This window comes from Jaculus jaculus, chromosome 7, assembly GCF_020740685.1.
Source record: "Jaculus jaculus isolate mJacJac1 chromosome 7, mJacJac1.mat.Y.cur, whole genome shotgun sequence".
NCBI classification, from domain to species: Eukaryota; Metazoa; Chordata; class Mammalia; order Rodentia; family Dipodidae; genus Jaculus; species Jaculus jaculus.
In genome coordinates this window covers 7,221,639-7,236,625 of record NC_059108.1, presented here as the reverse complement: position 1 = coordinate 7,236,625, position 14,987 = coordinate 7,221,639, and the positions used below count along the sequence as shown (strand labels likewise).

Sequence of the window (14,987 nt, the reverse complement as noted above, 5' to 3'; positions counted from 1 at the left end):
TATAAGGAATGTCAGTTGCATGAGGTGCCCTGGTATGAATTAAGTCTGATTTGAATACAATTTCGAGGTTTAAGACTTAAAAGGTTGGCCAGGCATGATGGCACAGGCCTGTTATCCCAAGACCAGCCTAGGCAATTTAGTAAGCTCCTGTCTAAAAAATATAAAGTAGCTGGGCGTGGTGGCGCACGTCTTTAATCCCAGCACTTGGGAGGCAGAGGTAGGAGAATTGCCATGAGTTCAAGGCCACCCTGAGATGACAGAGTTAATTCCAGGTCAGCCTGGACCATAGTGAGACCCTACCTCAAAAAACCAACCAAACAAACAAAAAATAATAATAATAAAGTAAAAAGAGAGCTGGGGATGTAACTCAGTAGTAGAGTGCTTATCTACCGCTTGTGAGACCCTAATTTAACCCCTCAACACCTGGAAAATTTAAAAAAAAAATGAAGGTGAAGTTTAGTGTATAAAGTAAAGACAGACAAGCAGGTCTGATGGCATAAATAAGTAAGCCTGAGAGGCTTCTCCTGACTAACTGGGGCTTGTTTTCCATTTGTAAAACAGCCTTTTATGGATATATTTTTATTATTTATTTGCAAGCTGGGGGAGGGGGTAGAATGAATGAATGGGCATGCCAAGGCCCCTTGCCACTGCAAACAAACTCCAGATGCATATACCACTGTGCATCTGGATTTATGTGGTACTGGAGAATTGCACCTAGGCTGTTAAGTTTTGCAAACAAGCACCTTTAACCATGGAGTCACTCTCTAGCCCCCAAACAGGATTTTATTTATTTATTTTGAGATAGGGTCTCACTAGCTCAGGCTGGCCTGGAATTCACTTTGTAGTCTCAGGCTGGCCTCGAGCTCATGGTGATTCTCCTACCTCTGCCTCCCAAGTGCTGGGATTAAAGGCATGTGCCACCATGCCCGGCCTAAACAGGATTTTAAAGCAATAATTTTTTGACTGCTGTATTTTAATATGACTGCAGCACCTAAAAATTATGCTTCCAAGTAATAGACACATTGGTTGATATTTTGGTGCAAGTAAAAATTCCCTTACTTTAATATTAGGTCTTAAAATAACTTGTGTCAGGCTGGAGAGATGGCTTATCAGTTAAGACACTTGCCTGCAAAGGCCAAGGACCCAGGTTCGACTCCCCAGAACCCATGTAAACCAGACGCAGAAGGTAACACATGCACACAAGGTCACACATACATACAAGGTGACACGTGTCTGGAGTTTGACCGCAGTGACTAGAGGCCCTGGCACCAGTTCTCTCTCTCATAAAAAAATAACTTGTGTCTTCTGCATAGGTGTGCGATCTTTGATGGGACTATTGAGATCCTTATGTTGGCTATTTGGAGATCTCATTTTGATTAAGTACTCGGTCCTAGACATTTTAATCAGTGTGGTCTTCAGAGAGAGGTCCTTAATCTGTGATTTCCTTCAGAGACACTGCTTGCCTCATGCTTGGCCTCCCTTCATAAAAGGATTTCTGCATGGTTAAATTTTTTTTGTTTTTTTGAGGTAGGGTCTCACTCTAGCTCAGACTGACCTGGAATTCACTATGTAGTCTCAGGGTGGCCTTGCACTCACAGCGATCCTCCTACCTCTGCCTCCCGAGTGCTGGGATTAAAGGTGTGTGCCACCACACCCAGCGTGCATAATTAAATTTTAAACTGTCTTTTCTTTCCTGGTTTTAGAAATTGATTCAAGGTTTAGAAATAGTAACTGCAATCAAAAACTGTTCTTCAGTATGTCCACATTTTGTTCTAGAGAGTGATAAATGTAAACTGAGTGTGCTCAACTTGATATACTGACCTTGATTGCCAGCACAGACCTCCTCTGGTAGACCCCTCTTGTTCTCTTTAGTGGACAGGAGGTGTTTGCTTAGGAAGTTTCCTTTTCTAGGTGTGATTTCCAATTTAAGATACACTGAAGGATAACTTGAATCAGAAGCATAGCTGATGGCAAATCCTCAAACATTTGCAAAATCTTAACCAGAAACACAAAACTTTGGTATTCTGTAGATTTAGTGTGTGTTGTTGTTAGCACTATACCAGGACTGTCTTTCCTGACATCACCTCATTGATTGCTTTTACCACCCCTGTCGCCAGAGCCACTCAGTGGTGATAATGTTCAGCTGTGCTTTTGGTAAGTCAAGCTAAGTGGGCAGTAGCCTTTTCTGAATATAATTATAGCTTTTGTTACTTAATAGTAAAAGTTGAGCTTGAACCTGTGAAATTGACAGTTTTCCACTTTTATCATACAAAGGTGATTTTAAGACTAAGGTCACTTTGTGTAAGTGAAGTAGGAGAGCTGAAGTTCATCTTCTGGTCTGACTTTAAAGCTGTATTCTTCTGATATTTAGGACTGTGCTTTGTGAATGAAGGGTTCCCCCCATTTTTGTCCAGATAATGTATTTATCTTTGAGAATTTTTTCTCAAGTATAATCATAAACTTTTTTTTTTTTTTTTTTTAATAGAAAAGGGTTTTTGAGACAGTTTGACCAAAGCATTTGAGCAGTAGATAGCAGGATTTGCTTGAAAGGGTGGGCTCAGGAGAGCTAGACTAGCTTGGTGCTCCCTTCAGCAGATGCTATAGGTACAGCTTGTTCCGTGTGTGCTCTTCCATGAGAAGCACATGTTCGGTGGTGTTACCACAGGACTGTTTCAACGATGAATAATGGTGTGAATAGGAAATTCCTGTAGATCTTAAGACAAAGATGATTTTTATTGATTATGCTACTACTGTTAAGTAGGAGGCAAGGACCGACTGAAACCAGCCCTGTGCCATCTGTGGTTGTGGTCGTTTTTTTTAAAAATTTTTTTAAAATTTTTATTTATTTATTTGAGAGACAGACACAGAGAGAAAGACAGATAGAGGGAGAGAGAGAGAATGGGCGCGCCAGGGCTTCCAGCCTCTGCAAATGAACTCCGGACACGTGCGCCCCCTTGTGCATCTGGCTAACGTGGGACCTGGGGAACCGAGCCTTGAACCGGGGTCCTTAGGCTTCACAGGCAAGCGCTTAACCGCTAAGCCATCTCTCCAGCCCCAGTTGTGGTCATTTTTATTATCTGAGCTGATTACCTGTGTCTCAGTTTATCCTAATTTCATTTGACAATGTCTATGTTTGTTTATTATTTATTTATTTACTTGTTTGTTAGAGACAGGGAGGGAGAGAGCGAGAGAGAGAATGGGCATGCTAGGACCTCCAACCACTGCAAACTCCAGACACATGCACCACCGTGTGCATCTGGCTTACGCGGGTCCTTTTGCTTTGCAGACAAGTGTCTTAACTGCTAAGCCATCTGATCTCCAGCCCTCTTTGTTTATTTTTGAGAGAAAGAGAATGGGCACCAGGGCCTTCTGCTACTGTGTGCAAATTCCAGATGTGTGTGCCCCCCTTGTGGCGCATGTGTGACATTGCACACCTGTGTCATTGTGTGCCTGACCACAGGGGAGTTGGAGATTCAAACATGAGTTCTTTGGCTTCGCAGGCAAGAGCCTTAACTGTTAAGCCATCTCTCCAGCCCTGTTTGTTAGTTTAAATTACTTGCTAAGTTGATGAGCTTTTTGTTATTTTTTAAAAAAAATATTTATAAATATTGTGCGTGTGTGTGTTTGTGTGCATGCATGTGTGCACCAGGGTCTCTTGCCATTGTAATTGAATGCCTCTCTACCCTTGTTTGGTGGCTGGGGAATTGAACCTGAGCCACCAGGCTTTGCATGCAAGCACCTTTAGCCACTGAGCCATCTCCCAGCTGCTTGTTATTTTTTAACAAAATAACTTACTATACTGGATCTGCTTGCAACCTCTGTCCTAGCAAAGAACCCTCAGGAAACTTGACCTCCAGAGAAGGCTTGAATTAGGCATCTCAGTGTATATAGTGCTGAGTGTCAAGAAGAGGCTGTTGACTCCAGCAGGAGAAGCGCAATGGAGGGGAGAGTATAGTAGCATGAAGGTTTCCGCTCTGACAGTCACATTTTGGGGTAATTGAAATGGATGGATTTGGTAGCTCTGTCAGGGGTCCTCATGTGGCCCAGGCTGGCCTTGAATTCCTGATCATCCTGTCTTCACTTCTGAAGTGCTGCTATCATAGGCCTGCGGCTGGTAACCTTGTTTTGATATGATATGACAGACTTCAAAGCCAACTTGAAATGCTTCTCAGGTGATGGCTCAGCAGGTAAAGGTGCCTGCTAGCAAAGCCTGCCAGCCTGGGTTTAATTCCCCAGTATCCATGTAAAGCCAGATGCACAAAGTGGCACATGCATTTTGAGTTTATTTGTAGTGGCAGTAGGCCCTAGAATGCCTATTTTCTCAGTCTCTGATCACAAATTAATGCATAAAAGTATTTAATAAAAAAAGAAGTGCTTTTGTTTTATCACTGTCCTATTTCTTCTGCCCTCAGTTTGGTTTTGTTTGCCTTAGTCACATTAGTATAAACACTTGAAGAGCTGATACACCACATTCTCCAGCCTGGAGTTTTCTGATGAGAACGAGAGTGTCTGGCACGTCTGTGCTTGCCATTCCTACCACAGTCAGTGTGGATTCACTCAGGAGCTGGGAGAAGCTCCTCTTCTCACTGTGAATACCTGGTTCCCTCCACCCATCAGTCCCTCCTTCCGTTTCTTGTATTTCCTACATTTAGTTGACTCTGGCTATCCTCTAGGTTAGGAAACACTAATTGCCAAGATGTGAGTTTACATTTCTGAAAAGAGCCTTTAAAATCTTTAAAAAAAAAAAAATCTGACATGTAAGGGCCTTGTGACTAGTATGTGGTAATGTGATGTGCAGCAGCCGGTTGTGACTAGTGTGTGCAGCCAGTGGAGAGTCACTTGTTTGTGTGCTCATCTAGTGGTTGGTGTGTGTCCTCAACAGGAAGAAGGTTGAAGATGATTATAACGCCCTTCAAGAAAGACTCAGAACCTTGCCTGACAAGTTGTCTTACAATGTCATGGTATGTCTGCTGTTCCTTTTCAAGTACCATGTTGTCTGTGATAAACATGCTCACTGAAGTAAGATTGCTTCTGCAGCATGCAGACTGCTTTATGAACTGACAGGCTGACCACTGTGCTGGAGGTGGCTTCTAGTGAGACAAGGCAGGTTTGCTCTGTTAGGCCTTGTAACAATACTTGTAGTTACTTTTCTTCTTAAAACAGGTGTGTAATTATTATGATGTAGTGATATATTGTTAGCTCAGAACTTGACATATTTGTTCTGAAAATTTCTTACAGAAAAAACTATAGTTATGTCAAGAATACAGCAACTAGTCATTTTCTGCAAGCCAGAGTTAGGACAGGCCATAATGTTTCAGAGTTGATAGAATTAAATTCTAGAACATTGACTTTTTATATAAAAGGTGTTGCTAATTTCTGCTTCATCCTGGTCACTGACAGTAGTCTTTTCCTGAATCCTGGGTTAGAATCTGTCACTGCGGGAGTGTTCTTCATCAAGGTCTTGCTGTAGCCCACACATTTTGCCAATGCCCACATGTAGCTTAACTGAAAGTATTTGTTTCTTAAGTTTTGCTTCATTAAAAATGATTATTTTCTTGGAAATGATGTTTTAGTTTTCCCTACCAAAAAGTATTCTCCACTGGCAGTATTTCATTAATGTTTTTGTTTCATCTTAGCCTTAAGAATAAATTAAACATAAGCATGCAGAGATAAGACTGCTTTCTCTAAGAACTATGTGTAAATGTGATATGGATTTATTTATCTGTTTTAACATTGATTTATTAGCCTCAAGCAATTTTATAGACTTTTTGGTGAAATTTTAATATGTTATCTTGTGTGAAATTGGCATTTTATTTTTCCCAGTGTATGGATAAGAAAATAATTCAATAATAATGTAGGACTTTTAACACTGGGTTTCAAAAAACGTTATTTCTTATTATTTTAAAGTTTTTTCTTTCTTTCTTTTGTAATCAATAGGTACCATTTGGCCCTTTTGCCTTCATGCCAGGAAAACTTGTCCATACGAATGAAGTTACGGTTTTACTTGGGGACAACTGGTTTGCAAAGTGCTCAGCAAAGCAGGCTGTAGGTTTGGTTGAGCACCGGAAAGAACGTAGGTACCCCTTACAAATGATGCTTTTTGTTGTGTTTGTATCAGTTCAAGCTTGCAAAACTGGTGGGCCATTTGTTACCCCAAATACCTTATTCCATCAGTGTGTCCATGCAAATAGCTGAGCATAGGCGGGAATGCAGCCTAGCACAGAACGCTGAGCTTACTTCAGATGGTCCAGTGCTTTATCCACTGAGCAATCTCCCCATCCCTGTCCTCCTAATTTAAATTTAACTTTCTGCTGGTGGTCTTCATAGATGTACTGTTACTGTCAGCTCCACGTTGCTGGGATGAATTTCCAAACCAGACACAGTTCATAGGAGGAAGGTGTATTTCAGATCACAGGAAATGGAAGTGCCCTCAGTGGCAGAAGAAGCTGCTTCTCTCACACCTACAGGGGGAAAAGCTCTCTCTAAACAGCCAGCACCACAAGTAACCAAAGACAGCAAAATAGCAGGAGACCCTGCAGAGCCCAGTCTTCTCTGCATACCTTTGGACTAGAAATCTGATCCACCCCAGTGACACCTCCAGCCAGTGGCTGGAAATTCAGGTGGTTTTTTTTTTTTTTTAACGAGTCTATTGGAGGACATACATTCAAAGCACATGTACATAATGTATTTTGATGATCATAATGCCTTTTCATTACCTTCTTTTGCTTTTCCTATTCCCTTTCTACTGAACTCTTTCTTTTTCAAGTAGTTTTCCATTTTGATGTCTTTTTGCCTCCCTCCTCCATCATCCATGATGACATGTTGGTGGGCTCAGTATTACTGTGCATGTCTAGTGCAGCTAACAACTGCCACTGTGAGGTTCATGAATGCAGTGGGCACTGGGTGACTGGAAGACAGCATTTCAAAGTACTCCTCTCCCTGCGCTGGCACTTCCGTCCTTTCTACCCTCACTTCTGCAGTGTTCCTTGAGCCCTGGGGGTCATGACAGGAATGTCTTATTGAAAGCAGAGCATTCGGTAATCACTGCCTCCCAGCATTTTGATGAGTTTGGAGTCCCCAGTACTCACTGTCATCCGCACAAAGAAGCTTTCCCAGTCAAAAGTGAGAACAACGCTAATCTCTAGGCATAAGCACACATATTTAGAGGGCAGTTTGTCTCATTTCCTGAGGTAGACTTGCTTTGGCTTGCCCACAGAGTTCTTTGTTGGTGTATTATAAAAAACTATATGCTCCTATTTTGGGTTCTAGCTTAGTTATTATTGTAGTCAGTTTCCATGCTGCTGGGATGAACATCCAAATCAGTTTACAGATCCAGGGGGAGTCCCATCAGTGGCAGAAAAAGCTGCTTCCATATATCCAAGCAGAGAGAAACCATCACCAGCCAGCATAAAAGCAACAAGCACAAATCTGGTAGCATCCAGAGTCCAGAGCTCAAAACTGCTCTGCATACCTTAGGGCTATATCCCAGGATCCACCCCAATTACACCTTCTCCAACCAGCTTACAAGCTTTATTAAAACCCCTGAGTCTAGCTGGGCGAGGTGGCGCATGCCTTTAATCCCAGCACTCTAGGAGGCAGAGGTAGAAGGAGCACCGTAAGTTCAAGGCCACCCTGAGACTACATAGTGAATTCCAGGTTAGCCTGGGCTTAGAGTGAGATCTTACCTCAAAAAAACAAAACAACAATAACAAAACCCCTGAGTCTGTGAGGGATAAACATTTAAACTATAACAGATGTGTTTTATTTAATTTATATTTTTATTTATTTGCATGTGCCATTTAATTTTTAGTTGGTTCCTATTTTTGCAATAGTATATTTAAATTGACTATAACTCTTTCCTGCTTTCAACCTTCTAGTTAAATGCATATTTGGAAATTTTTTTGCAGGTCCTCCTGTGTAAGTCAGGTCATGAGATATAGCTGAGTTTTCTAAAGCTGAAATTACTTCATTTACACATGAGTGGGTGCTAGTCAGAGAACTCATGTATTCTTTGGAATTCTAGGAACTATACTTGGAGACTAATTGCACATCCTCATTTGTGAGTTTATAACTGATGTATACTTTGATCTCTTGTGACATGAATCAGTCTGTTGTGTGGCTTATATGTAATTTTTGGCAGTAATAAGTCTTGGCTTTCCTGCATTAAAACTACATGAAAGTCAGTGGGCATAACTTTTTCTTAGAGGCCTTTCTTACTAGAGAAGTGTCTTCACTGTGGTGGCTTGGCTGATACAAAATCAGCCCATATGTTAGTTGATTTTCAAGTTCAGTGAAAAAAATCTTCATTATCAGATATGGCTTAAATGCTAAAGGTAGATGACTTTTAAGAAATGTTTATTGTATATAGGTATCAGTGTAGGGGTGTGAGTGTAAGCCAGAGGTCAACAATGTTTTTTCCCCCCACAAATAGGATCTTTATTTGTCAGTATTAAAAATCACAGACTCTTGCACTGGTAGCTCGCATCCACCGGCTCACTCAACTTTAGCACTGTCTTGTCACCAGTAGCTTCTCCAGAACTGTTGCCTTCACCTTGAAGCACCGTGAGTTTTCCCATTTCCCATTTGGGCTGCTTCAGCATGTTTACTTCTCTAACAAAGACATCATGAAGGGGTAAATAGACTGGTGAGCCTTTTCTGTGCTTTCCCAGTGCTGTGTGGAATCAATTCATTAGCCACTTCTTTCAAGTCATTTGTCTGCAACTCTCGGGCCGTTTTCCATTATCATCTGGATCTGGCTGACCAATTGGTGCTACACATAGGATGTCTTGCGGATCTGGTTGTTGTGTTTTCAGTAAAACCCACACAGAACAGATGAAGCAAGTAGCCACCTCTTGTCTTCTTTTTTTTTTTTTTTTGGTTTTTCGAGGTAGGGTCTCACTCTGGTCCAGGCTGACCTGGAATTAACTCTGTAGTCTCAGGGTGGCCTTGAACTCACGGTGATCCTCCTACCTCTGCCTCCCCAGTGCTGGGATTAAAGGCATGCACCAACACGCCCGGCTTGCCACCTCTTGTCTTGACATCAGCAGGAGTGAGCTTTAATCATGGCCTGCTACTTATTTATTTATTTATAATTTTGGGGGGTTTTCGAGGTAGGGTTTCACTCTAGCCCAGGCTGACCTGGAATTCACTATGTAGTCTCAGGGTGGCCTTGAACCCATGGCGATCTTCCTGCCTCTGCCTTCCTAGTGCTGGGATTAAAGGTGTGTGCCACCACACCTGGCTGGTCTGCCACTTTTTTCCTTTAAACTTTATTTATTTGAGAGAGACAGAGAAAGAGGCAGAGAGAGGGAGAGAAAGAATGAGTGCGCCAGGGCCTCCAGCCACAGCAAACGACCTCTATATGCATGCACCTGCTTGTGTATCTGGCTTATGTGGGTCCTGGGGAGTTGAACCAAGGTATTTTGGTTTTGCAGGCAAACACCTTAACCACTAAGCCATTTCTCCAGCCCTGGTCTGCTGCTTTTTGGCCATGGAACATATTTTGTCCCTGGGTAAGATCCATGCCATGGAAGTTAGGCAGACAGTATTTTCCCTGACCATCTCCAGTGATAAGCTTGAATTTCCTGAAGGCAGCATTATCATTCTGCAGGTCAGCAAGGTTCACTGCAAACACACGACTGACTCTTGAGGCCATCTGAGGCAATTTTGGTTCCTTGAGTCCTGGTGACTATGTTTTTCCAATATTTGGAATATTAAGCATAGCTGGTGCTTTCACATCATATCAATCTTTCTTAGAAAATGGATCAACCACTTTCTTCTTGTCTCCTTTTTTGCTGCCTTTTGTAAGGCGCTTGCTCAGGGAGCCAAAAGGTACATTGGGTTTTTTCAGGGTAGGAGCTCACTCTGGCCCAGGCTGACCTGGCACTCACCCTATAGTCTCAGGCTGGTCTCCAGGTCACAGCAATCCCTACCTCTGCCTCCTTAATGCTGGGATTATTTTATTTAGTTTATTTATTTTATTTTTTGTTTTTTTGAGGTAGGATGAGGGGCCGGGAAAGAATGACAGACTGTACCTCAGGTATTTCCTGTCTACTCTATGGCTGTTGAAATCTTTTCACCCCCTCTTCTGCAATGTTCCCTGAACCATGGCAGGCCTGTTGGAAGTCTGATTCAGTTTTGGGTTCTCTTTTTAGTCTCTAGATTCGTGCTTTGATGGGTTTTGATGGATCACCAGGATCTCTTACTATTGTCCTGGAGCTGGTTGTCAGGCTAGCAGTAAGAGCAGTATCATGTTGCTGCTTCCTCTGAAATTTCTCCTGGACCCCAGCAGATACAGTACAGGAGGTGGTATGTGTCTTGTTGGGCAATGACTGTCTTTTTGTCTTATTGATGGATATTGGCTCTCCATTGTTTTCTCTGCCTCCTGTAAAACAAAACATATTCTGTAACCAAGAGTTATACCAGCTTTCCACCTTATTTTTGCGATAGGGTCTCTCACTAAATGTGGAGTTTACTGATGGGGATACTCCTACCCCTGCCCCCTGAGATCACAGGGGTGAGTCACTTTACCTGTCTGGCTTGCTTTCCCCTCCCCTCCCCTCCACTCCACTCCCCTCACCTCCCATCCCCTCCCCCCCTTCCCTCTCCTCCCCCTCCTTTTTCGAGGTAGGGTCTCACTCTAGCCCAGGCTGACCTGGAACTCACTTGGTAATCTCATGAGTGCTTGGAGTAAAGGTGTGTGCCACTACACCTAGCTTTTGATGACTTTTGGGATCTATATTTTTCTTTTTTTAAAACATAATTTAAAATATTTATTTATATATTTGTCCGAGAAAGGGGGGGGGGAGAACAAATGGGCACACCAGGGCCTCCAACCACTGCACATGAACTCCAGCCACATGTGCCCCCTTATGCATCTGGTTAACGTGGGTCTTGGGGAATTGAACTTGGGTCTTTTGGATTTGCAGGCAAACACCTTTAACAGCTAAGCCATCCCTCCAGCTCTAAACATATTTTTATTTATGAGATGGAGAGAGCCAAGTGAGATACAGAGAAAGAGAGAGATAGTGTGTGTGTGTGTAATGGATGTGCCAGGACCTTTTGCCATTGTAGGTGAACTCCAGATGCATGCACCACTTTGTGTGTCTGGCTTTAGATGGGTACTAGGAAATTGAACCTGGGCGGACAGACTTTGGAAGCAAGTGGTTAGTCACTGAGTCATTTTCCCAATCCCTGAGATCAATACTTCTAAGATAATTTTCTAAGTACATATTTAAATGCTTACATACCTATATGATAAATTAATCCAAAGTTTTCCACAGTTTCAGAATTATTTATAGTAATTGAAAATGCTGTAATATATATTTTTTTAGTTTGTGATGTGTGTAGTATGTGCATGTATGTATTAATATGCGTGCTCACATATGGAGATTAGAGGAGGACATTGGGTATATTTATCTACGTCTGCGTACACTTAAATTTGTTGAAGCCTTTTTGCCACTTTGAAAAAGTGGTTTACTTTTTTTTTTTAAAAAACTGTTAAGATGTATTTTGTTCTTGATACATTCTGGGAAAAAATGCTGTGTTGAATATATGATTTTCAAGTGTTATTTTTACTCTTTCATTCTTTGGTAGTGTTTGTACGCAGTAGGTTTTGATACTAAGATCAGTTTCATTGCTTTTGTTTCCTGTGGATTATGTATGTGGGATCATGTTAGGGCCTTTCCATCCTCATTGCTAAGCATTTTCTCAGATTTAATTTTGTGTGAGGCATAAGGTAGATGTCAAGATGCAGTTTTCTTGCATGTGAATGCCCATTTATTTTAACATTATATGTTGAAAATAGTGCCTTTGAATTGACTTTGTACCTTGTTGCAATGAGTTGGCAATTTGAAGCCACATAAAATACCTCATGAGGATGGTTATAGTAAGATAGACAATAACATGCATTAGTGAAGATATGGAAAAATTAGAGCCCTCATGTTATCACATGCATATATAAACTAATAAGAAATTTTTGAAAATAGGAATTTTTCAAAACTAAGCACTGGATTACCACGTGACCTAACAGTGAATTACAGTGAGATAAAAATGTATGCCTGGCTGGAGAGATGGCTTAGCAGTTAAGTGCTTGCCTGTGAAGCCTAAGAACCCCTGCTCGAGGCTCGATTCCCCAGGACCCACATTAGCCAGATGCACAAGGGGGCGCACACATCTGGAGTTTGTTTGCAGTGGCTGGAGGTCTTGGAGCACCCATTCTCTCTCTCTGTCTCTCTGTCTCTCTCTCTCTCTCTCTCTCTCTCTGTCGCTCTCAAATACATAAAAAAAGTTAAAAAAAAGTTTAAAAAAATGTATACCTGTACAAAAATTTACACAAATCCTTATATACATGGTAACTATATCATATTTAAACTGGATTTCTTATATATAGCGTAAGTCTTTAAAATACTTTATTTATTTTATTTTTGCAAGCTGAGGGACAGAGAAAAAGATACAAGATTGATTTTGAGAGACTGCGGGCATGCCAGGGCCTCTTGTGACAGCAAACAAATCTGAAGTGGCGTGCTCACCTGGGTTTATGTGGCACTGTGGAAGTGAACCTGTCAGGCATTGCAAGCAAGCAGCTTTTTCCACTGAGCCCTCTCTCCAGTCCAGATCTTTTCTGTTTAGTCCATGCTGATAACTTCTTGCAGTTGTGTTTGGGCCATTTATATTTAGTGCAGGGCTGGAGAGATGGCTTAACAGTTAAAACACTTGCCTGTGAAGCCTAAGGACCCTGGTTTGAGGCTCGATTCCCCAAGACCCAAGTTAGCCGGACGCACAAGGGGACGCACACGTCTGGAGTTTGTTTGCAGTGGCCCTGGCGCACCCATTCTCAACGTCTCTATATCTGTCTGTCTCTTTGTCACCCTCAAATAAATAAATAAAAATGAACAAAAAAGATAAAAAGATGTATATTTAAGGCAGTATGTTTGGAGTGGTGTGTAGGTTTTTTTTTGTTTGTTTGTTTTTTGTTTTTTCCTGGTAGGGTTTTGCTCTAGTCTGGGCTGACCTGGATTTCACTATGTAATCTGAGGGTGGCCTTGAACTCATGGTGATCCACCTACCTCTGCCTCCCAAATGCTGGGATTAAAGATGTGCGCCACGACGCCCGGTTTTTGTGTGAGTGTACCAGCTCTTGTCAGTTCTGTGAACTTCTTTGAGGAAGACAATCATGTCTTTGAATGGTGACAATTTTTAAATTCTTTTTCAGGATACATGCAGTATTGAGCAGGAGTGGCAAGATGTGTGTCCTTGCTTTGTCACTCATTTAAGGAAGACACTTGTTTTTTACTCTTAAGATGGTATATTGACTGTAGGGTTTTTAGTTTTTTGAGGTAGGGTCTCACTCTATCCCAGGCTGACCTGGAATTCACTACGTAGTCTCAGGTTGGCCTTCAACTCACGGCGATGCTCCTACCTCTGCCTCCTGAGTGCTGGGATTAAAGGTTTGTACCTCCACACCTGGCTCGGCTGTAGGGTTTTTTTTTTTGTTTGTTTTGTTTTGTTTTGTTTTTTTTTTTTTGTTTTTTGAGGTAGGATGTCACTCTAGCTCAGGCTGACCTGGAATTCACTATGTAATTCAGGGTGGCCTTGAACTCCTGGCGATCCTCCTACCACTGCTTCCCAAGAGGGTGGGATTAAAGGCATGTGCCACTGCGCTCTTGGCTTAAGGTTTTAAAAAGTTACTTTCTTAAGCAAAGCACTCTATCTAAGATGAAGGAACTTTGCTTACAAAATTTATGGATGTTTTTGAAATCATGCACGATCTTGAATTGTGTGAGGTGTTCTTTCTGAATTTGAATCTGGTCTTGTGTGTTTAGTCTGTTAATATGTCAGATTCTATGGGTTGATGTTCCTTCCCTGAATGACCCACATTTGGTGACAATAGTATCAGTTTTTGAATGTTTCTGGATTTGATTTGCTGGTCATTTGTTTCCCTTATAAATGGTTGGGGAACATTTACCAACAAAACTACCTGGATTCAAAGTTTTCTTTTTCTCTTACCCAGTAATTCTTAATTCTTCACTAGGTATAAAACTACTGTCATCATATTTTCCCCAGAGAATTTGGTAATTTTTGCCTAAGAATTGCCTTGTTTTACTCAAGACACCTGCCAAGTGTATGTACATACTGTTGTTTGTATTTTGTGCTTAATTCTTCTAATTGTGTGTAGGAAGCAGTCCTTTCTGATCTGGTTAGCCTTCTCTCTGAGTAGTTAGTTGTAGTGATCCTCAGATGGCAGGTGCCAGTTTTCCACTCCTCAGGTGACAGTTGACGGTGTATCCAGACACTGACAGCTGGGTGGCGAGTGGCATTGTTACCCACTAAGGACGAATAGAAGAAGGCGGTCCCTGAACTTCCTTACTGGTAAGGTTGAGAAATCGTGGTCTAGAGACTTCATGGCCGTGGGTGTTTTTTGATGTTCTCTTGTTGCCAAAACCATTTTAAAGAGTTTTTTAGTACCCAGCTTTTGGCTGTATTATCTTTCTTTTTCCTAAATTAAATCTTAACTCTCTCTGCATGTTTGCCTGTACTGGGTTCACGTCAGGTTCATCTTGGTGCTGTCTGCCGCCTCCAGCTCAGCTGGAGGCCTGTGTTCATTCTCCATCCAGTGTATTTCCTTAAGTCTTGTGACTCAGTAATTAGAACATAGAAGAGTGAGCTTTGGGTGCTGGACCTTATAGAGCCTTCACTGGCTGTTTTGTGTAACTATTGTAATTTAAAAAGTATCTAGGCTGGGCACGGTGGCGCACACCTTTAATCCCAGCAATTGGGAGGCAGAGGTAGGAGGATTGCTGTGAGTTCAAGGCCACCCTGAGATTACAGAGTGATTTCCAGGTCAGCCTGGGCCCTAAAACAAAAACAACAACAAAAAGTATTTAGAAAGTTATGGGAAAAGATAAAAAGCAATGCAAATGTGGCCCACAAAATGTAAAAGAAATATGTTTATTTAATCTTTCCACTTTTTTTTTTTTTGTTTTGAT

General features: G+C 41.7%; 1 protein-coding gene and 1 pseudogene across 1 annotated transcript in view; one reads left to right on the top strand and one right to left on the bottom strand.

Moving 5' to 3' along the window:
• Positions 1-14,987, top strand: part of Uri1 (URI1 prefoldin like chaperone) — a 73,516-nt gene that overhangs the window by 36,342 nt on the left and 22,187 nt on the right. Inside the window, exons 3-4 of the mRNA XM_045155439.1 lie at positions 4,883-4,961; positions 5,938-6,073. Coding sequence (XP_045011374.1) covers positions 4,883-4,961; positions 5,938-6,073 — 215 coding nt within the window. The remainder of the gene's footprint in view (positions 1-4,882; positions 4,962-5,937; positions 6,074-14,987) is intronic.
• LOC123462122 lies at positions 8,437-14,611 on the bottom strand (annotated as a pseudogene).